This window comes from Rattus norvegicus, chromosome 3 (assembly GCF_021556685.1).
Source record: "Rattus norvegicus strain SHRSP/BbbUtx chromosome 3, alternate assembly SHRSP_T2T, whole genome shotgun sequence".
Classification (NCBI taxonomy): Eukaryota; Metazoa; Chordata; class Mammalia; order Rodentia; family Muridae; genus Rattus; species Rattus norvegicus.
Genome location: NC_141536.1, coordinates 50314253 through 50338935, shown reverse-complemented (window position 1 = coordinate 50338935; position 24683 = coordinate 50314253). Strand labels below are relative to the sequence as shown.

The 24683-nt window shown below is 36.3% G+C and overlaps 1 protein-coding gene and 1 long non-coding RNA gene across 5 annotated transcripts in view; one reads left to right on the top strand and one right to left on the bottom strand.

Annotated features, from left to right (window-relative positions):
* The window catches only part of Scn9a (sodium voltage-gated channel alpha subunit 9), a 144879-nt gene extending 121789 nt beyond the window's left edge, over window positions 1-23090 (top strand). The window contains 9 exon segments of the mRNA NM_133289.2: window positions 589-743; window positions 3588-3761; window positions 7222-7344; window positions 9199-9480; window positions 10177-10230; window positions 11021-11158; window positions 15436-15540; window positions 15808-16078; window positions 18560-23090. Coding sequence (NP_579823.1) covers window positions 589-743; window positions 3588-3761; window positions 7222-7344; window positions 9199-9480; window positions 10177-10230; window positions 11021-11158; window positions 15436-15540; window positions 15808-16078; window positions 18560-19746 — 2489 coding nt within the window. The 3' untranslated portion in view covers window positions 19747-23090.
* LOC147995489 (uncharacterized) overlaps window positions 1-24683 on the bottom strand; it is a 173340-nt gene that overhangs the window by 98496 nt on the left and 50161 nt on the right. For 2 of the 4 annotated variants that reach the window (XR_015683543.1, XR_015683542.1), the window contains exon 3: window positions 18606-18785. The exons of the other annotated variants lie outside the window; for them this stretch is intronic. This is a non-coding gene — a long non-coding RNA (uncharacterized LOC147995489). The remainder of the gene's footprint in view (window positions 1-18605; window positions 18786-24683) is intronic. 4 annotated transcript variants of the gene reach the window in all.

The window sequence follows — 24683 nt, the reverse complement described above, 5'->3', positions numbered from 1 at the left end:
ATTATTTTTTCCAACATTATTGAGAATACTGTTTCTCAAAATATTTTGTCTTGTGTTTGTGTTTATTCCATCTGATTCCATTTATTACCAAGGATATCATTGACCTGCTGATTCTCTTGCTTGGATGTCAGTTTCACCACCCCCATATATGCAGTTCTGGAGACCAAATGTAGCTTCCTACTTGCTCTTCAAACACTGTACCAACTGAACCACACTTCCAGTTCCTCAAAATAATTTTAAATTCAGGAGTAGAACTATGTCCAATTATATTATCTGTCAGTGAAGAAAGTCTTGAAACTAATTCTGCCTCAGTGTTACATTTATTCCATTCATTTATTTGTTTCCTCATTAAATAATTTAAATGGTGTGGAAGAAATCAAGAAATTAGAAAATTGCACATGATAATATATTGTGTTAGAAATAATGGATGGATACCAAAAGAATGCCATCAAAATTAGACAATGAAAGAAAGTCTTGAGGCATTGGGAAAAAGAAACTATGTAATGTGGGAGAAGGTTGTCCTTAAATGATATTTTCTAAGCTTTTACTCTCAGTGTCAAGACCTTCTACACATATCCTTCTTGCCAGGTTGTGTGAGGAGATTTCCATGCTGCCAAGTTAATGTAGACTCTGGGAAAGGGAAAGTTTGGTGGACCATCAGGAAGACGTGCTACAGGATAGTTGAACACAGCTGGTTTGAAAGCTTCATCGTTCTCATGATCCTGCTCAGCAGTGGAGCTCTGGTAAGTGGACTGATAACTGGACTCATAAAATAATATCTTTATACCAAAAAATGGGATGGGAAGTATGTCAGACTTCGCTGAAAATTAATCCTTAGGCTATCATAAATATGGCTCATTCTGATTTCTTTCTTAGCATTATTGTCATTTGTGTATAAAAAGGGTACTGACAAGATATATTTTACTGTTCAATCCTTGGGTTGCATGTACATTCGCATGCATGTGAGAGTGCAAAAACCATTAACAGGTGCCAGAACCGAGCATCTGATTCATCGGAACTGGAGTTACAGATGATAGGGAGTCACCCACTGTGTGTACTGTGAGCCAAATTCAGGTCTTCTGCTAGAGCATTATGTTCTTAACCTCTGAGCTATTTCTCCAGCTAGTGATCTCTGTGTGTTAATTTTGTAGTCTGACATGTTGTTTGAAGTGCTTATCAACTTTGAGGGTTTCGTAGTAGAGTCTGTTAAGATTAGTTAGCTATTGAAGCAAAAATCATCTGTTAAGTCTGGATTCTTCGACCTCTTCTTTTCCTATTCGCATCTCTTTCTTCTGCCATAAGTAAAATGCTTACAGTAGCACTTCCGAAAATAAAAAATGAAAATAAAAGAGAGTGGACTTGTGGTTTTCCTGATTCTAGTAGTAGAAACCTAAGTTCCCCTACCTTTAGTATGATGCTAACAGTTTGTAAAATGCATATTATTTATCCTGCAGAGGAATGCTCCCTCCATCCCTATCCTCCATTACTTTTACCATGCAGGGATTTGGGATATTGTCCAAGATCTCTTTGTTTATTGAAGCTTTCGTGTGATCTATGTCTGAATTGATTTATATGATGAACCACATTTATTTATTTACATAAATTGAACCAGTCTGCATCTGTGGAATAAAGCCAATTTGGTCATAATGAATGATTTTTGATATAATTTTGAATGCCATTTGAAAATAATTTACTGATAGTTTTCGAATTTATATTTATCATGGAGAAGGACTTGCAATTTCTCCTTCTGTGGTATTTTTTGGGAACCCTGTATTCTGTGAGAAAAGTCAGGGCCCACAGAGTAATGCTTTTCTTAACAAGTCTAGTCTCTTAAAAATTAAAAATAGAGTGTGTCTTCAGAATGGAAATCAGAGCCCTCCTAATACTACCTATTAATAACTAATAAAGTCTCTCAACTTTATCTTTTTCTAAGTCATAGATGGCCACTTATTTTAAAGAATATATTTAAAAGGATAAAGTTTTAAATAAACTTTTGCTCAAAATGTCCAAAAAAAGACTGACGTTTTGGAAGAATCCATCACAAATTAATTAAAAGAATCCCATTAGGAAAAGAAACAGGCTCACGATTGGTGTTTTCACTCAAGGAGTTTTCCAAGTAAGATAATGAAAATTTTGAAATTCCCGCCTATAAAATAAATGCAAATAATAGGTATAATATAGAAAATACCATATTTTATAATTTCAATATACATTTCTCTCATTAAATTCTCAAAAATCTCTGAGAAAATATATAATCTCATCACTTAACAAATACAGAGTTTAAAATGTTTCCTCATATGTCAAATATAGTAAATGTCAGTGTTACAACTTCGAAATCCTTTCTTTAACCCAGACATAGGTGAAAAGAAAAACAAGTAGTACCTGAAATGAGCAGTGAGGAAGCCTAAACCCCTACTTCTGCTTCCCCAAAGTTCACACTGCAAACTGAGACCCTGCACTGAGTCTGCTGCCTGGTTTAGTCACGACGAGGTCTGCCGAGCAGAGCATCTCACCTCATCACTAAGACTCGATACTCCTCTCTCTGAGCCTCTACCCAAATCCAAAGAACGGACTTCTTCTCTGACACCAAATCTCTGTCTTGCCATGTTTTGAAGTTACTGATTCTGCTTGGATGGTTTTTGTGAATCCCCTAGAACTTGGAGAAAGGTGCAGGAAAGTCTTGAGAGCGAGACTCCTTCTCTACCCCATACCATCCCCATCTCAACCCTGCTTACTTTCAGAATATCTGCAAATGTGAATCTTAGCAAGTCTGCCCATTCTCTCGAACCTAGATTTTTTTCCTTTGGTATTGTTGTCAACAGTTGAAAAAAATGTGCTAAGGATAATATTTAAAGTACTAACACACTTGACTCACTTTGGCAGTGAGGGGGATAAGAACTGATCAAGTCCAAAACCATGGGCAGGAAATATGATGTTAACCACCAAATCTATGTTAGCTTTCATTTCTTCTACCAAAGAGATTACTGCTTCCATATGAGGAAAAAAACTCTAGAAATTCACATCTATTTTGATCAGCGGCCATTTATAATGCCCTCATTAGTTCAACTCTCTAAATGTATTTTCCAAAGAGCTTCTGACTGTGATAAGTTCCCTAACTACCACACCCTTGTCACTCTTCTAGAATATTTTGCAGACTATAAATGCTATTTGCTTGGAGTAAGAGCCAAAGGAGGTTCCTAACCTTATGGGTGGGTGTGAATTAAAGCTTGGGATTACAAAGCTCTAGAGAGGGGCTGACCCAGAATTGAAGTCTGAAAAGGATCAGGACTCTTTCCATTTGAAAGGGAAGAAAGACCAAGCAGGTGATGTTAAAAAAAAAAAGTAGGTTTTTAGAAACCATGATTATTTCAGATGATTGTATGTAATTTCATTCCTTTGCATTCTCTCAGCCTCTAGTAACAAAAAAAAAAGGATACTGGAAGTAAATTTTGTGCTGGAACTAGAATGCTAATCAAGTTGTTTTCACACCATTATTTTTTGTGATGTCTCCTACTGAATTGTAATTTCTTCTCCTCCTGTGAAATATAAATTTAGCATTGTACATAAATTGAAATGTGTTTCCACAGGCTTTTGAAGATATCTATATTGAAAAGAAAAAGACCATTAAGATTATCCTGGAGTATGCTGACAAGATATTCACCTACATCTTCATTCTGGAAATGCTTCTAAAATGGGTCGCATATGGGTATAAAACATATTTCACTAATGCCTGGTGTTGGCTGGACTTCTTAATTGTTGATGTAAGTATTTTAGAATAAAATTTAAAGTGTGGTTTATTCAAGAGTTCTGTTTTCACCAGTGCTTTTCTAGATTACCATTTTGTCATCTTACTTTAAAGCCAGAAGCTTTTATGAATGTTAAGGTAGTTATAGAAATCTGTCTGTGATGAACAGAACAGCAATCTTTCAATCATTGTAATTTTTCTTCCATATGACTCTAATATACTTGTAACCTTTGCATATGTTTCTCAAAAATCAAACGAAACTGTGGATTTAAAACTATACCTGATTTGAGACTGGAGAGATGGCTTGAGGGTTAAGGCACTAAATTCTCTTCCAGTGGACCTACTTATAGTACCCAGCGCTCTCCTAGAGACTCACAGCACTCTCTCACTTCTGCTACCGATGCCCCCATCTGACCTATGTGGGCAGTACATGCACATGCTGAACAGACATGTTGGTAAGATAACCACACATAATTCAAAAAATAATTTTCTTAAAATTGCACATGATTTAAATATCATTCCACTTAACACTGAAAAAGGAAAGAGAAAGAAAGAAAGAAAGAAAGAAAGAAAGAAAGAAAGAAAGAAAGAAAGAAAGAAAGAAAGAAAGAAAGAAAGGAAAAGAAAGGGAAAGGAAATAGAGACCAGAGTATCCTTGAGCAATAGAAACAGAAAAGGGCATATGAATATTTCTAAAAGACAGGATACTAATTTTCAAGTTGTCTCACATGGTGGTTAAATTTGGGTAAAAATTCAGGATTAAGACTAGTTCTATGCTAGAGAGAAGGAAAGGCTAGAAAATAGCTCAGTCATAATGATGGAGAAAACCAATATGAGTTTTCCTTTTATTTTTGTATCTTTTATTAGATATATTTCTTTATATTTCAAATGTTATTCCCTTTCCTAGTTTCCTGTCCATAAGCCCACATCCCCTTCCCCTCCCCCATACGGGTGCTCCTACCCCACCCACTCCCCTTACAGAAGGCCAGCAAAGCTACTAATTACTTCAATAAATGAAGAGAATATTTTTGGACTTGGATGATGGAAAGTGCATAAGAATAATTTAATTTACTTGTTATTCAACATAGGAAAAATGATTTGGGAGCTAGGGACAGAACTCTATTGTAGAGTGTCTGCCTACCATGCGTGATGCGCTAGGTTCAATATTCAGCACAGAAAAAATAAAAGAGGAAGCGACGGCAAACTTGTGCCATTGCTTCCTTATTATTTTAATTTGTTGAAAATTTTGTATGCATATATACAAATTACCCCCAACATTTCTTATGTTCTTACTTGTCTCTAGTTCTTTGTGTAGAGTTGAGCTTACGGCTGCCCTCCAATACCTGTCCACATTAGACCATCTATTGTTGTTTTGTTTAGCTCAAGTTTAGGCAGTCATGTTAATAAAATGCTCTGATAGAGTCTCTGACATTCCTCGAAATAAATATGTATTCAGGAATACACGTGTGGGCATATGCACACATACACATACACACATACGTAACAACAATTAATGAAAAAGAGAGAGTGAGGAGGGGTATATTGTTAATCTCACAGATTTAAGGGAAAAGATCGCCAACCCAAATCATCATGGTCAAACTAATTATAGCAAGCAATTAATTAAAACAAGCTTTAAAAAAAAGTGTACACAGCTTGTCTCTTCCTGAAACAGGGTTCAAGAGATCATCATTGGACGTGGTGAGATAAGGACTTTTACAGACCAGGAGTAGGGGGTTTCCAAATAGGGGATTCAGCAGGCAAATAGGTGGGGTTACAGAAACAGTATAACAAGTTCCTGAATTAAAGAGGTTACAGGTGCTCATAACAAGGTAATCAGAACAGCATCTGTTGTAATAAACTTTTGAAACAAATGCATGGTTGCCATTTTCTGGACCAGGCAGCATGGAACTATTTGTAGTTAAGGTTATAGGTGGGGCACAGCCAACAATGAGAAACAGTTTTAATTATAAACAGGAATGACTCTACCTTGACTTCACTACAAAATGACTTTCAAGTCTAAGATAGAGGCAGGGTGATTAATCAATATGAGAGCATTTGGAGGAAAGAAATTCAAAGGGGGAATGATTTAATTATTATAATCTCAAAAATAAAGGAAATACTTTTAAAATTAAAAAGGAACAATATACGTGTGGGTACATGCACATAGGTTCCCAGGAACAGACTGGAGTGCAGCATTTCTCGATTATCACATTTTCATTATCACAACATTCAGCATCAGGTTGAAGGACTGGTCTACTATGTCACTAAAGAATGAGCAAATTCTATGTAATATTTTTAGAATCTCTCTTATGAAAAAGAGAGCATACCCTTTTTTCTTACGTGGGAAATGGGGATAACTGCATGACTGAATCACTTTAGGAGTGAGAAGAAGAGTAATGAGTCCTACTAGCTAGAGGTTATTAAAAATGTATGCTCCATTTAGTGGGATATTCTGAAATGACTCCACAAGGACATCTGTTCCACAGAGCATTGTCCCTGTCTCAAGCAGCAGCAGTGAACTTCTAAGGAATGAAGTCTTTAATTCTCTAAACCATTCAGTGAAACTGAACTCAATCCACTCTTCCCTAGAAATACTGGGTCTCTGACATTGCATTAGCTTGTGTTGAAGGCATTGTTCTTAGACACAGTGCCTGCCGCAGTAAATAATAAACGGAAATTACTCAGACGTGGAGCACACTTAGAGATACAGATTTTTTTTTTGTTCACTGGGAACTCGTTGTTCTATTCCAAAATGGACGCTGATTTCCTTTCTGAAAGTGTTCTTTCTTTTGAGATGATTCGTGAAGAGAGTACACATTCCTGTAGCTTCGTCATCATGGTGGCTAGGTCTAACATGATGAAATTATTATGCCCTCAGGTTGACAGTTAAGCAGTGACTCACTCACTCTCACTCTATTTTCAATATAATTCAAAGTTCCTTCCATAAATCATTACAGACAGATCTTTTGTGATAATGTTGACTAACCAAAGGCTGCAAACGTTCTTTCTTTGAACTTGTTCCCATCTCAGTCATGAATCTTCAGATGGCTTCAAAATACAGTGATAATCATGTTTAGATCTATTTAAGTTTTTAACATACTTTTATTTACAGCTTTGAAGGCATGCTGGGGTGTGCCATGGGTTTCATTTTAATAGAAAATGTGTTGGTTGCTGTTATCAAGGTCCTGATTTATTATTCAATTAGATAGCCAGTAATTATGAAATACAAAAATTGTAGATGTTGTTTCTACTTATGTGTAGTAATAAGTAATCTTTCTTCCTTCCATTATTTCCTCTTTTGGCCATCCTTCTAAGAAATCTATTTTTTTTCCAAATCTTCCTTCTTACATACTATTATGGGGAGGGCTGACTGGAAGAAAATTACATTATTGTTGCTTTTTCTGAGTGCAATTTAGACTTGAATTTTCATTGTGTCACTTCATTAAAATCCTTACTGAGAATGCCATGTTTTGCAGGTGTCTCTAGTTACTTTAGTAGCCAACACTCTTGGCTACTCAGACCTTGGCCCCATTAAATCTCTACGGACACTGAGGGCCCTAAGACCCCTAAGAGCCTTGTCTAGATTTGAAGGAATGAGGGTAAGAAAATACCAAACTCCTTAATGTAAAATTCTTTTTTATACTATAGTTTGAAATAATTCTAAAATGATTGTATAGTTCTTATGAACTATCTGTATATGTACACAGACATATACATACACATGTGATATGGCTATATAGATTAACTACACAGAGAACTGTAGAATACCTATGATGTAACAAAGTAGCAGATGATACTATAATTTATATAATATGGATAGAAAGTCTATGGTCTTAATAAAGAGCCTTCTTTTCAAAATGAAGTTTTTCCTATGCTAGAATTAAAGGATGAGATCACTGTTCATCCTAATACAACTTTTCATAAATACATAAATAGTTTGCCTCATCAAATGTCCAGCTGATTCCTGATTAGAGAACAAACTTAGGGAACATAAGAAATGATAAGAAGGTAAGGTAACACTAGCCATTGTATCTAATTTCATGCTCAAAATAAGGATTCAAAATCAGTGGATTATACCAAAATTGCACTTAAAGAAATCGAAGCCCCAGGAGTTATATGCTCTAGTACAACGTAATATGTGCATAGTAGACCCCAAATAGAGTCATTCCACAGAAACAAAGTGAAGCAAACAGTAACTACAGTAACCTGGTTTTAAGGGCTGTATTAAATCAGCAACTTCTTCATAGTACCCATAGAGGACAGTGCCTATATTTCCTGAATTTGGCACAAGTCATTTGTTGATATTCATCCTGAGTCATTCTTCAGAGTCAGACCCTTTATGTGTGGAAGATGATTCCAATGGCCATAGAGATCATGGAACCCATGTTGGCTAAACATACTGAAGCCTATCTCCATTCCAGATTGTCTCACAAGTGGACAGAGAGCCCACGAGTCCCCACTTGGAAGTGTCTTGAGATCCTGTTTAATAAGTTGAAAGTTTAAAAAACGGCAAATGCTAATCTATTATCTAACCATCTAATTCTAACTCATTTGTACCCAAATGTGGACTATTAGCTTAAGAGTAAGAAGAAAGACCGTTTTTTGAGGAATGAGATAATTAAGAAAACCGGGTTAGAGAGACCTACTCCAGAAGGTGTGTGGCAGGAAATTAGAAGCAGGGAACTCACAGGATCAGTAGCCAAGACTGAAAGGCAGTAATGAAGAAGAGGGGCATGAGCTTCACCTAGGGCCAGCTGCTGCTGAGGCCAGCACCGCCTGTATTTGGCCAAGCACTTACATAAAAGCTAATTTTAGAGTTATAAAGGTAATTTCAAGAAAATTACCTTCACCTTGTATAATCATCACAATCTAAAGAATACAAACCTAAAAGACTCCCAACCCTAACCTAATCCAATACAAACTAGCAGGTTCACCATACGGGAGAGTGCATTTCCAAAAGTTGGTGATTTCAAGATCATGGAACTGTCAATACGCACATTCTTAATTGATGGTTTTTGTCTGTTTGGTCTTTTCTTTTGTTTTTTGCTTGTTCGTTTTTGCCATTTATGTTTCTCTTTTCAAACGTTTGTATATTTCTGACTTTGTCTTAGCAGGACCAGGTTCTTTGGAGAGTTTTTTGAGAGGAGGGGATGTTTTTGGTTTTTCTGTTTGACTTGGTTTTGTTTTCATTTATTTGGAGTACAATGTAATCTTGGCCACTTAGTCCTTGTGTATGGTAATAGTTTTCCTGTCTTAATCATGAAACTGGTAAATCAAAAATCACATGGTGTGTGGCACACCTCGTATTACTAGGTGCCCTACTGGCCACTGTATATCGGTAGCTCTATATAGACTTGTGGGTTGGTTGGCCTTATGCCTTTAATTCTGCACTGGTGCCTGTGTGACATTTTCTACTGATCCTAACTGGTCTTGTCTTGTCTCTTGGGAATCAGGTAGTGGTCAACGCACTCATAGGAGCAATCCCTTCCATCATGAATGTGCTTCTCGTGTGCCTTATATTCTGGCTAATATTTAGCATCATGGGAGTCAATCTGTTTGCTGGCAAGTTCTATGAGTGTGTCAACACCACCGATGGGTCACGATTTCCTACATCTCAAGTTGCAAACCGTTCTGAGTGTTTTGCCCTGATGAACGTTAGTGGAAATGTGCGATGGAAAAACCTGAAAGTAAACTTCGACAACGTTGGGCTTGGTTACCTGTCGCTGCTTCAAGTTGTAAGTGACTCCCTTCGCGAATACTTGGTACAGAGTGGAGGGTGTAAAATGCTGTGTAAATCTGCTACTAACTAGAAATTAAGATGCCATATGATTTTTCAAGTGGATTTAATATTTTCTCAGAGCATGTGCCCTGTAAGCTTAGCTAAAGCGCACAGGTTTCTTGATTTTTAGATTTATTAATCCAGGATAGATGGTTTATTTTCCCTTGAACCCCCATCACTGCATCAACAGAAAATTGCCTTCCAAGCAGTCTTTGTGGGACTTCTATGTTTATCTTACAAGGTAATGGGAAGATCTTCTTAAAGGCACTGAGAAGCCCTGAGAAATAGAGACAAATTATTTTCTGCTCTAATGAAAAAAACTCAGTTCCACTTTTAGAAAAAGTTTCATATATAAAACGTACAAGTATTTGTAACAATTAAGAAATTCTTAATAAGGAAAAAAGCTTAGACTATGTCTTCTTAAAATATTATAGCAGTTTTCACATGTCTTTTTACATCTGAAGTAAATTATGGAGTGCTCTGATTCTAAAGCATAATCATAGCACTTTTATGTTAAGTCTACCGAGTTCTTTAAATAGAACTAAACTAATTGGATGCTACTAGTTATATTGGAAGATTAAATAGGTAAACCATATGATGATTTTAGAGTCTGAGCTTATCATTTAATTTCTCTAAATGTATTTTTTTGCAGGCAACATTCAAGGGCTGGATGGATATTATGTATGCAGCAGTTGACTCTGTTAATGTAAGTTTCTATCAACCTAAAAGGAAATCTTACATTTTTTTACCTTTAATTTAGCTTTAGAATTTGAACTTCAGCTCTCTAGGACCCTAAATATGTACAAATACAACGAAAATCTGCCTCCCTACTGAGTTCAATTACTTTGGAGTCTAGCATTTGAAGGCGGGACCCAGTGTAAATTCTGGGTCTGCTACATTGTGCAAATTCTGCAACCAACTCAGAGCAGTCTACTGAAAAACTGAAACGACCCAGTGTCTCCCTCACAGGTTCCTTGTGGGGATCCACCATCCAGCACTTAGCAGAGGCTAGTGGTAACCAGTGAGCAGCAAATACTAGTGGATCAAAATAAAAGTAAAGTGATTTTTTTTATTCATAGTTTTTACTGTTTTTATGTCTTGAAACCCTTTGCAACAATATCTTTACCAATAAACTTTAGAGATTATTGGCTGGTTTGTGTTCCTGTGAAATCCAGTAAAGACCTATTTATAAATAATGGAAATACAATAAAATTAGTATGACTCTGGTACGATCACTTTGACAATTTCATTTGAAAATGAAGGGAATACTTTGAGTAATTTACCTGGTGACTTGTCCTGTCAGTCTGAGGACAATCACTGCCTATGATAAGATCCTTTATACATCATTGGAAGACTGTGTGCATATAATATAAGCATGTATTAAACATGTGCTTATTGCTGAACGCGAGTGCTTCTGAAATACTAACTTTTTCCAGCCCACGTATGACTGGAAATAATCCATGCTACTGTCAACACGCTGTTGACTTTTTCTGCAGGTAAATGAACAGCCGAAATACGAATACAGTCTCTACATGTACATTTACTTTGTCATCTTCATCATCTTCGGCTCATTCTTCACGTTGAACCTGTTCATTGGTGTCATCATAGATAATTTCAACCAACAGAAAAAAAAGATAAGTATCTTAGGTTTCCTTCATTGCACTGAGAAAAAATGCACTTCATGTAAGGGGGTTATTTTGATTTTAATTTTTCAAAATAATTGGTCAAGTATGCAATTGCATATATGCATAATCTTATCATATTTGTTGTGTAGTTTTGAATATTATATTAATAGTTTTAATTAAATCATTACATCATATTGTATGTAGTTATATATTATTATATAGTATACTCATTATTTAAACTATCATTTAGTTATATGCTATTATATATGTATTTAAAATATTAAAATGTAATTAAACATAATAATACTTTTAATTATATTCTCTGCTTTCTCTGATCTTGCATATAGAGGACTAAACAATAAATATACTACAACTCAAAGCAGTGAGCTATTTTGTTCAAAGCAGTTATAGTAGTTTATTTCAGGGTTTTTTTTCCTGCTAACCACTCTTCTGTGATGAATCTTATGATGGTCATGGGGTGACAGTTACCTAGGACATGGCTGGTGAACCCAGGTCACTTATGTCACACATAAGAAATAGTATAACTAGTGAAAATAAGGTCTGCAGAGTGTGTGTGCCAATCACTCTCCTTAGCTTTTAAGCTCACTAATCCACGTGTCAGCTTTCGATCCTTTTGACTGTCATAATAAAATACAACCAAGAGCAGGACTTAAAAACAACAGTAATTTATTCCCCACTCATCTAGACATTAGAAGTCAAAATCAAAGAGCTGGAGGAGTCATGCTTTTTGTCCTGGCCCCTAAGAGAGGACTCATCTTTGTATCCCTCAGTCCCTGTCAGCCCAGGCTCCCTTTTGGGGTGAGAACAGGGTACATCTAATATATATATATATATATATATATATATATATATGTATAATATTCCTTCTATATCATCTCCTCTACTGAGTACCTGATTATGAATCTGCTCTACTTCTCTTGGACCTCCTCTTAATCACACTAGGCAATAACAGTATCTTCAATCAATGTCATATACTGGGGTGCTAGGAATTAAGATTTCCATATTTATTTGAAGGGAATACAATTCAATTCATACAGTCAACCATTATAGTCTGAATTGTTGCTACAATAACCTAGAAAGGGGGATATGAAGTTGGGGATCTAACATATGTAAAGCACTTACTTAGGAAGCACGAGGCCCTGTTTTTTGTCCCAGCATGAAAATAAATAACTAAATAAAATTAGGAAAGTAGAAAATAGGAAGGGCACAAAGAACAAGTAATTCCTCCAAATCAGATATCAGACTAAGTAGAATCTGTAATATATCCCTTATCTGTTGGGTATTTAATCAAGTATTTTATTCCATCTGCCACACTGCACATATAAAATAGCAATAAGCGCAATGATAAAATTTTATGATAATGCAAATGAGCTGTCAGGAAGTGGATGCTGTGGTACTTGATTTGCTTTCTGAAGGTAGGAAAGAGAATATGCAGCAACTGGGAGGTCAATGGATAGACTGTCTTCATGAAGAACAGAAATATGTGGGCATAATGTCTAGCCCTAATAAAGGAGGAAGATCTTCAGGATGAGTAGCAACTCACTCCATTATTATAGAGTTCAGATTTGAAGATAGAAATTTTTAAAAATACATGCTGTTTGTAGTTTTGGAAAAGCAGATTTGAAAACCCTTACTAACTACCATTCAGTAGGAGCTGATATGTCATTGGGTATTCCAAGCAAGGAATTACATGCAAGCATTGACATTTTTGGAATTCTGTTCTGTCTGATATTGCATAAGATGCCTTGTGTGTAATTTAGAGGAATGATATCTAGTTAACTTCTTAGAAACATTATGTAATATTTACAGTCTGACCCTAGAGAGTAGCTTCATCAAAAACTAAGCCCCAGAATTCTTTCAATCACAGATTATGAAACGGGGCTTTAGTAGATGTGTCTGTGACTAGGAAAACACAAGTTGATCCAGGTCCTGTGTAATCTGACAACTGAGCTGCTCTTGGAAACCCAAAATAGCCCACCATGACAACTGGGAAAGGGAACATACTCAAATGAGACATTCTCTCAAGGAGTGTCTACATGGTTGTTGTGGATTTCAAGAGAGCAGAATCTATGTCTCAGGTTTCTTGATGATTAACTTTGACCTGGTTACCATCTAAGGAAAAGAGATGCTTGGAGAATTAGAAGTAGGATCTCTACAGAAAATTATTCTATGTGCTAATTCTAAGTAACAACAGCCCTATTTAAATAGCTACATCCTTATAGGGAAGATGAATGCAAATACACAAAAACATCTTTCATTCAAAATTTTGGAGCCCCACATGTTTCAAATGTCACACTTTCTTGTATTTTTAAATATCAACATATATAATAAAGTATTGAGGTATGAGGCCCAACACTAAACAAAAAAAACAATCATTTATGATTCATAGAAATGAGAAGAATGAAATTTAGCATAAAATTTGAAGTGTATCTGCATGTTCACTAAGACCAAGCCACTGGGTTAGTAACAGAATTCTCCACTTTGAGTATCATGCCAATTCTCAAAACATTCAGAATTTGAAAGATTTCAAGTTAATATAGAGCATTTATAAAGTGTTTCTCTGTCCTAGTTTTATACTGTTTGGCAAGTCTGATTTCATTTGATCCTCTCAGCAAATGAATGGTGTATTTGCTATATAACAGCATAATAATAGTGTGTTTGGGGAAATCAAGGAACTTATATATGGACAAGAGAGATGAGATTTGAACAAAGATAAGAGCCTAGTCTTAACTGATACAACTTTGACATCCAATAAACATTCGGATAGGAAAAACTGACCTATATATAATGTCCGTCTGGCCTTTCTAGGAGGCGATTTTGCACAAGGACTATATAGTCTGCAGTAAAACACAACAGTTTTACTCTGGGTCACACAGTCTCCCCTACGGTTCATCATACCCATCATGATATTTTGAAAATAGAATATTTTCCCTGGAAAACAAAGTCTGCAACATTATTTTATGCTTTAAATTTCTTCTCCATGTGTTGTTACCAACTTTTGTTTAGTTTCTGATGTGTGAAGATAGTCAGTCACTACTAATAATGACTAAGGACCAAGGCTGCTCTCTTAACATTAGCAGGAACTCTCTGCCATCAGATGAGTACCAAAATGAATGGCATGAAGACAGTGGGCCAAGTAGGCAGAGTGAATAAAATCTAAGAAAAAGAAAGTATGACTATATGAAACCAAAATAAAGCTGAATATAGGTTAAATCAGGAAAACAAAATGGAAGCCACAGTCAGATTGTCCTCAACTTCAACACACTGTAAGTTAAGCAAAGCAGTTGAAGCTTCAAGTCCTCAGAAATGAATCTGTAAGATCACATTACTCTGCATTATGCTGTGAGTTTAAAAGAGCAATAGCAAAGACCATGGCAGAGTCCATCCAAGTCTGTGAAGATTGTGGATAGTCTTCAAAAGTCAGCAAAGGATAAAAAAAAATAACCAAAGTTTCTAGACTTTCTTTCTGAAGTTTTGTCTTTTCTGATGAAGAAAGGGTTAAAATGTGATTTTGACATCAGCTTAGGCTATTTAATCTAGGTGACTGCATTTCTTTTTGTTTAATTATTTGATAATCTTTCAGACCGCTCAAGACTGATGACTGGTAGCTTCCTTTGTACCTGAACTTTACAAGTATAATGCTGATATCCAATAAAATATTTATATTGAAACCAGAGAGGGATTATTAAAAATCCAGTTTCTTTACATGAAGACAGAGACATACATGGATGCTGACATAGATATAGGACTGCCCAAGCACTTCTAGAATTGCCTGTGTTTTTTCCTCCATTAATGAAATGGTGCCATTTGGAAATTATAAATCAATAGAAAATTAGTGCTATCTTAGTTGTTATTTCTGAACCCTACTTGTGATTAGAGTCCAAAACATCTGCCAATGTGTGAAAGACATTTTTAAATTTTCCTAATCTGTCCGTTACTTAGCACAAATATTTTCCAGTAAGAGAGATAGCAGAGGAAACAAAACCTCAACACAGAGGCTAAAGAATAACGTATTAGTATATCATAGGTAATGTGGCCACTCATGATCATATGTTGTGCATACTCTATATATTTGAATTACAGCATGTCCATGTTTATACAAGGTTTATACAGGTAACCCTTTTTAGGCATCTTATGTATGGCTCCTAGGTATTAGCCAAGTGAATAATATCATCTCTATGTTTATATATTTAACCTTTATGAAGGAGAAGAAAGAACTGCACTTTGGTTCTGGTTTTAATTGGATTTCTTTTTTATTCCTTTACCTTGGAGGTCAAGATATCTTTATGACAGAAGAACAGAAGAAATACTATAATGCAATGAAGAAGCTTGGGTCCAAGAAACCACAAAAACCAATTCCAAGGCCAGGGGTAAATAAATACAAACACACACACACACACACACACACACACACACACACACACACACACCTTTGATATTCATTCTCTTAAGCATGTTTGTGTACTAAATTTGTAACATATTTTTAATCTTTCATAAAATTTATTTTTTATACAATATATTTGTTCATGATTTTCCCCCTCTCTCAACTCCTCCCAGAACCTTTGTATGTTTAAAATTGCAGATAATACTTTAGAATTGTGTTCAGCATTCTGTCTCACTTTTGGTTTCTTTTGCAGAACAAATTCCAAGGATGTATATTTGACTTAGTGACAAACCAAGCTTTTGATATCACCATCATGGTTCTTATATGCCTCAACATGGTAACCATGATGGTAGAAAAAGAGGGGCAAACTGAGTACATGGATTATGTTTTACACTGGATCAACATGGTCTTCATTATCCTGTTCACTGGGGAGTGTGTGCTGAAGCTAATCTCCCTCAGACATTACTACTTCACTGTGGGTTGGAACATTTTTGATTTTGTGGTAGTGATCCTCTCCATTGTAGGTAAGGCCGTTTACTAATCAAATCTTAATTGTGGATAAAGTCCACATTTGTTCTAAGAAGTAGTCTACATGTGTGAGATCCGTTTTACCATTGAGTGAATTATTAGCATGATAGAAGGAAGGAGATTTAGAAAGAAAGCAAAGTTCTGGTCAGAATTTCCAAGTTCAAACCCCAGCCCAGAAAGCCAAAGGTATGGGTCTGTCAGAAAGAAATTCCCATTGAGATTAGTTTCCAAAACTGCCCCATGGAACCTGCTCATAGACATCTATTCATAGATGTGTCTTGGAAGCCAATGAAGAATGCGCAATTATTTTTATTAGCAGGGCCAAGCTAGTCGATATGGATACTGGCTTACTTTTGAAATTCATCCTGATTTAAAATGTACAAAAAAATTGACATTTCATCTCTTATAATTAATACTGGAGCAGTCTATAAAATTCAGTTATTTCTCATCTAGCAGCTGTGTCCGTGTAGCACAGATATGATTTACAAGTCTTCTTTCACTGTCATATCTTTCCTGTTCTCTTTTTGTCCAACATGCCTAATATCTTAAGGTTACATTTAACTTTTAGCATTGAACTTTCTAGATGGAAGAAACTGCAGGATAAAATGCACAGCTAACCAAACAGGGCCAAAAAATCCAAAGTTTATATAATCCAGAACCACAATAAAAAAAATACCAAATGACTTAAAACCAATGTTCGAGCAATATTGCTACCAGATTGATATATCCAAGCAAATTAAATTTCAGGTAGTAATTAATGCCAGAGTGACAAGATAAAGTGTAAGGATGGAAACGTTCATGTTCAGTCAGGACAATAAAATAATGTAGTCTTAGCAATGTTAGCCAGAGCATTTAAACAAGAGAACAAGGAGGTTATGCATTAAAACCAGGAGTAATTCTTTGTTATCCTTGTTAAATCATGGCACTCTTCTAAAGGGAAGAGTTGACTGTGGCCCTGTACACTTCTCTGCCATTCCAGCATTAAGGAGGCTTTGCCTGGAGGATATGGAGTCCCAGACTTTCCTAGGATACCTAGTGAGACAATCTCAAACTTTAAAATAATAATAATTAATAATAATAATAATAATAATAATAATAATAATAATAATAATAAATCCATTGGAGTTAACTTTCTGAAATGTTGACCAAAAAAGTAGAAAACATATCTGAAGAAAAGTTTAATTCAAACTCACAATAAAAATAGGATTACAAATCTAGTAGTAAATGTACCATATAATGTATCAGATATCTATCGGAAAAAAAAGACAAAAAAGCTGCAATAATTGAAGGCTTATCTTACGCGTGCTTCCAAAGGCTTTCATTGCAATGATGACTTTCTGAAGGTTTGTTAACGTTTACTCATATGAGTGTGTACCTGTGTGAATGCATGTTGTATGTCTGAGCTCCTCCAGACGGCAGAAAGAAGGTGCTAGAGCCCTTGGAGATGAAGTTACAGGCTGTTGTGAATCATCAGATACAGAACTCAGGTCCTCTGCAAAAGCAGCAAGAAACCTTAGCCTCTGAGAGACCTCTCCAGCCTCAGTAGCCACCTTTCATGGAAATTAATTTATGATTTCAATAAAACTATCAGGGAAACTTTTTATATGGCGGTGGTTACTGACAGAAAATACAGCAGTGAGGGCAGCTGCAACGGTGTGTGAATTTTTAAAGAATTCCAAGGAACTGAACACTGGACTGTAATGCACAATTAGGAATTTATGCAGTTCTATAGGCATAGAAATCACAATATTTAAAACATGGGCAGGTGGAGTGAGATCTATCATTAATCCCAGCACAGGGGATAAAAAGGCAGGCAGATCCCTGTGAGTTCCAAGCTAACCTGGTTTACATAGCAAATCCCATTCTCCTTCCAAGGGCAAAGGCTACAAACTAATACTCTACCTCAAAGAAGGAAAGAAGGGAAGGAAAGAAGGAAGGAAAGAAGGAAGGAAGGAAGGAAGGAAGGAAGGAAGGAAGGAAGGAAGGAAGGAAGGGCGGGAGGGAGGGAGGGAGGGAGGGAGGAAGGAAGGAAAAAGAAAAATGTTTTAAGATCGAAATTTTTATAAATGATTTTACTTACACACACTCTCTCTCTCTCTCTCTCTCACACACACACACACACACACACACACACACGTGTTTTATTAGTAGGATTTAGTTTGCACATAGGTCTAGCACTGAACTCCATTCTGAACCCTGGAATTAAATTTTTGAGCATGCACATGTGAAATCTTTTCTATTCATGACACAAACTTTAGTCTCAAGAGAACGAAAAAACAAAATCTTACCAGCCAAAATAGAGAGGAGTGTGTCCATGAATTTAGTTTAGATGAAAAACATTCACAAGCAGTTAATAAAATATCAAATCAAGATAGAACAGCAATTCTGCATTTATCATATGTCGAATGAAGCTATTTAGACTCATGATATTGTGCTTAATGGATCTTTGAACATTTCTGTTTATTATTCCAATACAGGAATGTTTCTCGCTGAGATGATAGAGAAGTATTTCGTGTCCCCTACCCTGTTCCGAGTCATCCGCCTGGCCAGGATTGGACGAATCCTACGCCTGATCAAAGGCGCCAAGGGGATCCGCACTCTGCTCTTTGCTCTGATGATGTCCCTTCCTGCGCTGTTCAACATCGGCCTCCTGCTTTTCCTGGTCATGTTCATCTACGCCATCTTTGGGATGTCCAACTTTGCCTACGTTAAAAAGGAGGCTGGAATTAATGACATGTTCAACTTTGAGACTTTTGGCAACAGCATGATCTGCTTGTTCCAAATCACCACCTCTGCCGGCTGGGACGGACTGCTGGCCCCCATCCTCAACAGCGCACCTCCCGACTGTGACCCTAAAAAAGTTCACCCAGGAAGTTCAGTGGAAGGGGACTGTGGGAACCCATCCGTGGGGATTTTTTACTTTGTCAGCTACATCATCATATCCTTCCTGGTGGTGGTGAACATGTACATCGCTGTCATCCTGGAGAACTTCAGCGTCGCCACCGAAGAGAGCACTGAGCCTCTGAGTGAGGACGACTTTGAGATGTTCTACGAGGTCTGGGAGAAGTTCGACCCTGACGCCACTCAGTTCATAGAGTTCTGCAAGCTCTCTGACTTTGCAGCTGCCCTGGATCCTCCCCTCCTCATCGCAAAGCCAAACAAAGTCCAGCTCATTGCCATGGACCTGCCCATGGTGAGTGGAGACCGCATCCACTGCCTGGACATCTTGTTTGCTTTTACAAAGCGGGTCCTGGGTGAGGGTGGAGAGATGGATTCTCTTCGTTCACAGATGGAAGAAAGGTTCATGTCAGCCAATCCTTCTAAAGTGTCCTATGAACCCATCACGACCACACTGAAGAGAAAACAAGAGGAGGTGTCCGCGACTATCATTCAGCGTGCTTACAGACGGTATCGCCTCAGACAACACGTCAAGAATATATCGAGTATATACATAAAAGATGGAGACAGGGATGATGATTTGCCCAATAAAGAAGATACAGTTTTTGATAACGTGAACGAGAACTCAAGTCCGGAAAAGACAGATGTAACTGCCTCAACCATCTCGCCACCTTCCTATGACAGTGTCACAAAGCCAGATCAAGAGAAATATGAAACAGACAAAACAGAGAAGGAAGACAAAGAGAAAGATGAAAGCAGGAAATAGAGCTTTGGTTTTGATACACTGTTGACAGCCTGTGAAGGTTGACTCACTCGTGTTAGTAAGACTCTTTTACGGAGGTCTATGCCAAACTCTTTTTATCAAAAAATTCTCAAAGGCAGCACAGCCATTAGCTCTGATCCAACGAGGCAGAGGGCAGCATTTACACATGGCTATGTTTTGCTTTGGTAAATGATTCTTTTAAGATTTGAGAGTGTAACTCTGCAGGGAATAGCCATCACTGCATTCAAGGGTGACTTAGACATTCTAAAAATCAGAAAACCAAGTCAAACATTTTCTCATTTGCCTCCATGTCTTTTCTCTAGGTTCTAAATAAATGTGCACCCATGTGAATCTAGAAATCCAGGCATACATGCACACATGCACACAGTCACAAATACAAACAGGATTGGCTACGATTTCAAATTCTATGTAAATGTTTCACTTTGGTTTGCAATGAAATTTCCTTGTAAAGGAAATGGGATTAGTGACGAAGGTTTTGTCAAAACATCTTATTATTAGGGAATCAGAATCTTTAATCTAAAAAGAATTCAGTTTATATTTTTGAGGTGCTGAAACTTATCCTACATTGCGTCAAAAGCAACTTATAGGAATCTATAAGATGTCATGGAATTGAAAAACGTATGTGGGCTACTTATTTAAGAAATCACTTTCATTTGTATATTAGCATCATTCACCTTGATTTATGGACATCTTGGACATTTTGTGGTCACATGATGCTCCCACAAAATTGTTTAGCTGAAACTTCAGGCACACATCACAGAGAACAGCTACCCAGTCTTACGCTCCACCCTGTTCATACAATAACCACAGACCTTTAAACATTATTTGGAATATAAATATTAGGTTTCTCAATATAAACATGTGAATATTAACAGAAAAGTTAATTTACAGCGTTTTACTTACTAATGTCTATCCAATCTAGTTTGCACAATGAGACAGCTCTCACCTCTTACAGCCAGTTGCCACATTTCTCTTCTTACGAAGCTTCGGTTTGTCAGACTTTATCTCTAAGCAAATTCTATGTTTCCTTTTTAATGAAACGTATCCTGAAAAGCGATTAGCTACTTGATACTTTAGTGCTTGTTTGAGCAGATGACTGGAGCATGGTATGTACCCCATCTTTTAAAATACAATCCTTAATGTGTTTGGCAGCTTCCCAAGTTACAGGGAACGCCGGGCTTTTAATATCTCTCCGTTCACCAGGTGTTTTGTATGAATGAAATGACATTCAAAGAGTGAGTCTCATTGGCTTGCTTTATTACCAACGACTTTCCTAAATGAGGAACTAATCCTCTGAAGCACTATTATATCCCCTTGTAAATAACATAGATGTCACTTCGTTCTTAATATTCTAATCCATGGTGTGACATATATTTTGCATTGATCAGTAAAGTAGTCTGGGATAACCATTTTAAGAGCATATACATTTTGAGGTAGTTGAAGTTAATCTACCAAGGATTAGAAACCTACTCCAAGTTTTTAAAGTACTTGATAAAAATGAATGACCCTGACAAATTCTCTCATAATTTTATTCCAGCAATGTGAAATCTTTCCTCCAACACTTTATCCTTGCAGAGAAGAAAGAAAAAACAAAGATAAGCCCATGGGCCATGTAAACAAAGGGGCTTTATCTAGAAGATTCTGAGAGAACCTTTGAAGTAAATATGTAAAACATACTTCCTCAGTTTGCCTTTGAAATTAAAAAGTAACACAAAAATATGGATTTAATAAGTCATCAAAACACGTTCTTTATTTCTGGCCCAGTTTAAAGGAAAGGATTAAAAATCCCTATAGAGGGGAAGGGACAGAGAGAGAAAGAGGGAGAGAAGAAACAAAGTACTAGGGACAAAAAGATTAGACAGAATACGTCCAGGTTTTCACACTATGGGCTTTGTCCGGGATGCTGTATAAAAGTCTCTTTCCAAATGTTTGTCATAAGGGGATCGAAGAAATTAAGTGCAAGACTAAAGGTTGTTTACAGATATCATTAATCATTAACAGTTTGGGAAGCTGCTTTTACATTTCTATGGAAGATGCCAAGGAATGCTAAGCCAGACAATACAGATGCATTGTGCATCTGTCAAGCGGCTAAAATATGTTTGGGCAACTTAATTAGGGAAACACACAAAGCCTTACATTTCTGACAATTTTAATACATTTAATTAAGAAATCAGTACTTTTATTATTTCACATTCCTAAAATATAACTATATCGTCCATTTTTATTGATATTATATGTGTGGATGTTTGTTGTAGATTATCTGTAATTTACTATTAATGTTTTTACACTGATTTTTGTGAAAATTTAAAATATGTTGGCAACTGGTTCCTCAACACAATTTTTTTAGCATTACAAAAAATAAACAGGTATAAAATTTCTCTTTTTTCTACATCATGTTGAACATATTTCATTCTGATTTACACAATTTTAAATGTAATATTATTTTATATGCATATGTTTATCTCCAAAATCACTACTTATGACATCATATCAATTAAAAATGGTATTTGACACTAGGACTGTATTTAGTAAAAGTTAAAAGCTTTCACCCTTTTTCATGTTGATTAGGGTTTGCACTAACTATAAAATGTCACCCACGGAAGCTACTAGTCACTGAAATTATTTTACCTATTGGTGGAGAATGGTGACTGGCCAGAAAATATGAGTTAGCATTAAGTAGAAGACAGCATACGTGACCACAAATCCATGCAGGTAGTTTGCGTGAAAACGGGAGAATCTCATTTTTCTGTTTTGTCTCTTCTCACTGTGCAAAAAGGACAAGAAATCTTTGGGCTATTTCTAAATTCGAATTGTCACAATTTGCAATCATAAATGTTTAGCACGACTTTGTAGAATTTTGATAGTTTTATAAAAGAGTGAAAAACAAATGCATATGTAAATAAAGCAGCCCATACTAACGGATTCATCAAATGTTAATATGTAAATAAAGCAGCCCATACTAGCAGATTCATCAAATGTTAATATGTAAATACAGCAGCCCATATGAGCAGATTCGTCATATGCTAAGGGAATTAATTAAAAGGAAGCAACTAAATAAGAATGGTCAGTGATTGATCTGGGTTTAGAACTTGTGTTTGGAGCCACCAATTTTTAAGTATGTATTCTCACTTTATTAGTTTTCTAAAGAAAGCAATCAAGAATTGCTCCCAGAAAATGAGTAAGTAGCCATGAATATATGAATGCTGTTTACAAAACCCATAGACCCATGAATGCTCAAAACGTCTGAGTTTGTAAAAAAAAATACATTGTAGTTATACTTGACAATTTAAAATGTTAATAGAATCTAAAATAAAAGTCGCTTAAAATTAAGTTATGTTGTATTTATTTTGTGCCCCAATGAGAATAGCACCTTTAGGGGTAAATTCATTGGATCTCTAATAACAGTTGGTATTTTTTTCCTTTTTTTCTCTCTCTCTCTCCAATCTTTGTTTTTTGCAACAAAGTATCTTGTGTAAATGACTCATGGATGCAAAAGTTAAGAAATCAAAGTCTGGAGTACCAAAGTAATTCATTCAAATCTACAACCTGGTATGAACAGTGAGATGAAATTGAGACAGGCAGCCACCAAAGGCAAGCATTTAGCCGCCCACTAATGTCTGCTTGTTCTTTTCGTCCTAACATAGGGAAGCTGCCTAGCATACATAACAGGAAATGGTGTGTGTGTCAGAGCCAGAGCCGTATATGGATACCAAAGAAATCATAACCTTCTGAATGCATTTCCTAGATGCATTATTTCTCCTACATGGATCTCTGTTTCTCATTGAAAATATGAGAGTGCCCTACTTCACAAGTTGTAGGAAGGGTAGAAAAATTCCCATGAAGCGATTAGAGCCATACTTGACAATACAAAATCACGAATTAGCTTCAGTAGTTGTACTACTTTAGCACTACATGGGCTCCCAAGGTTTCCAGGAGCCCAGGCTACATGTAGGTTGTGCAGAACCACAGTGCAGTCCACATACCTGTTCAATAACGGAAATAGTTCCTGTTTCCCATGAGTATGTATAAGTATATTCCTAGAAAAGTTCCATGTTTTCTAGTGTAAAGAATGAATGTTTAGTGATGTGATATTTGCACAAGTGTTCCAAGTTTTAGATTTTTCTTTTTTATGATTTGTGCATTGAACCAACATGGTAAGGTTGAAAAAAATGGGCATTGACAAAAGCTTAAATTATTCAAAAAATGGAGATATTTGTTCTAACATTTACCTACATAATTAATACAAACCACTGTGTTTTACTTTAGCTGTGAGCAGCCTGTGTTTATAACTTTCTTTCAGTTAACACACAGTAAAACTAATAGCTGTTATGTTGTATTATTATTTCAACCTTGGAAATAATATAATAGTGTTCAAAATAGCTTCAAAACATTCTAGAGGACCTCTGTAATGCTATTAATATTTGTCACAGTCACTCTGTAAAATAAAATTGTAGACATCGAATGATATCAAAATTCTTTCCAACAGTACTGACGGACACTGACAGAAATTTCCTCCCACAGAAAAGCTCAGTTCTTCTATGCTGTAAATTGCACTAATCAGTAACTCAAGCAACATGAGATGCCGAACCCATGTCAATCTGTCTCATGGAAAAAGGTTACACGCCAGCTAGAGCAGAAGGGAATTCTGCTGAGAGGACACCTCATGAACACAACAGAGGAATACGAATAATTAACAGTTATGTGCAATCGATCAAACCTGCTTCACTTAATGCCCATCTATCAACTCTGAGAGTTGATCTTTCAGTAGTAATTGGTCTGTCTGCAGGAAGCTGATTTGATAAGGTTGGAGAAGCTTCTGTATTGTTTGTCCTGTGGTCTAGCTGGAAGATCCCGCATTCCTATAAATATCAAACAATCGACAGGAACAGGGCAAACAATACCTTACTTGTTCCACTTGC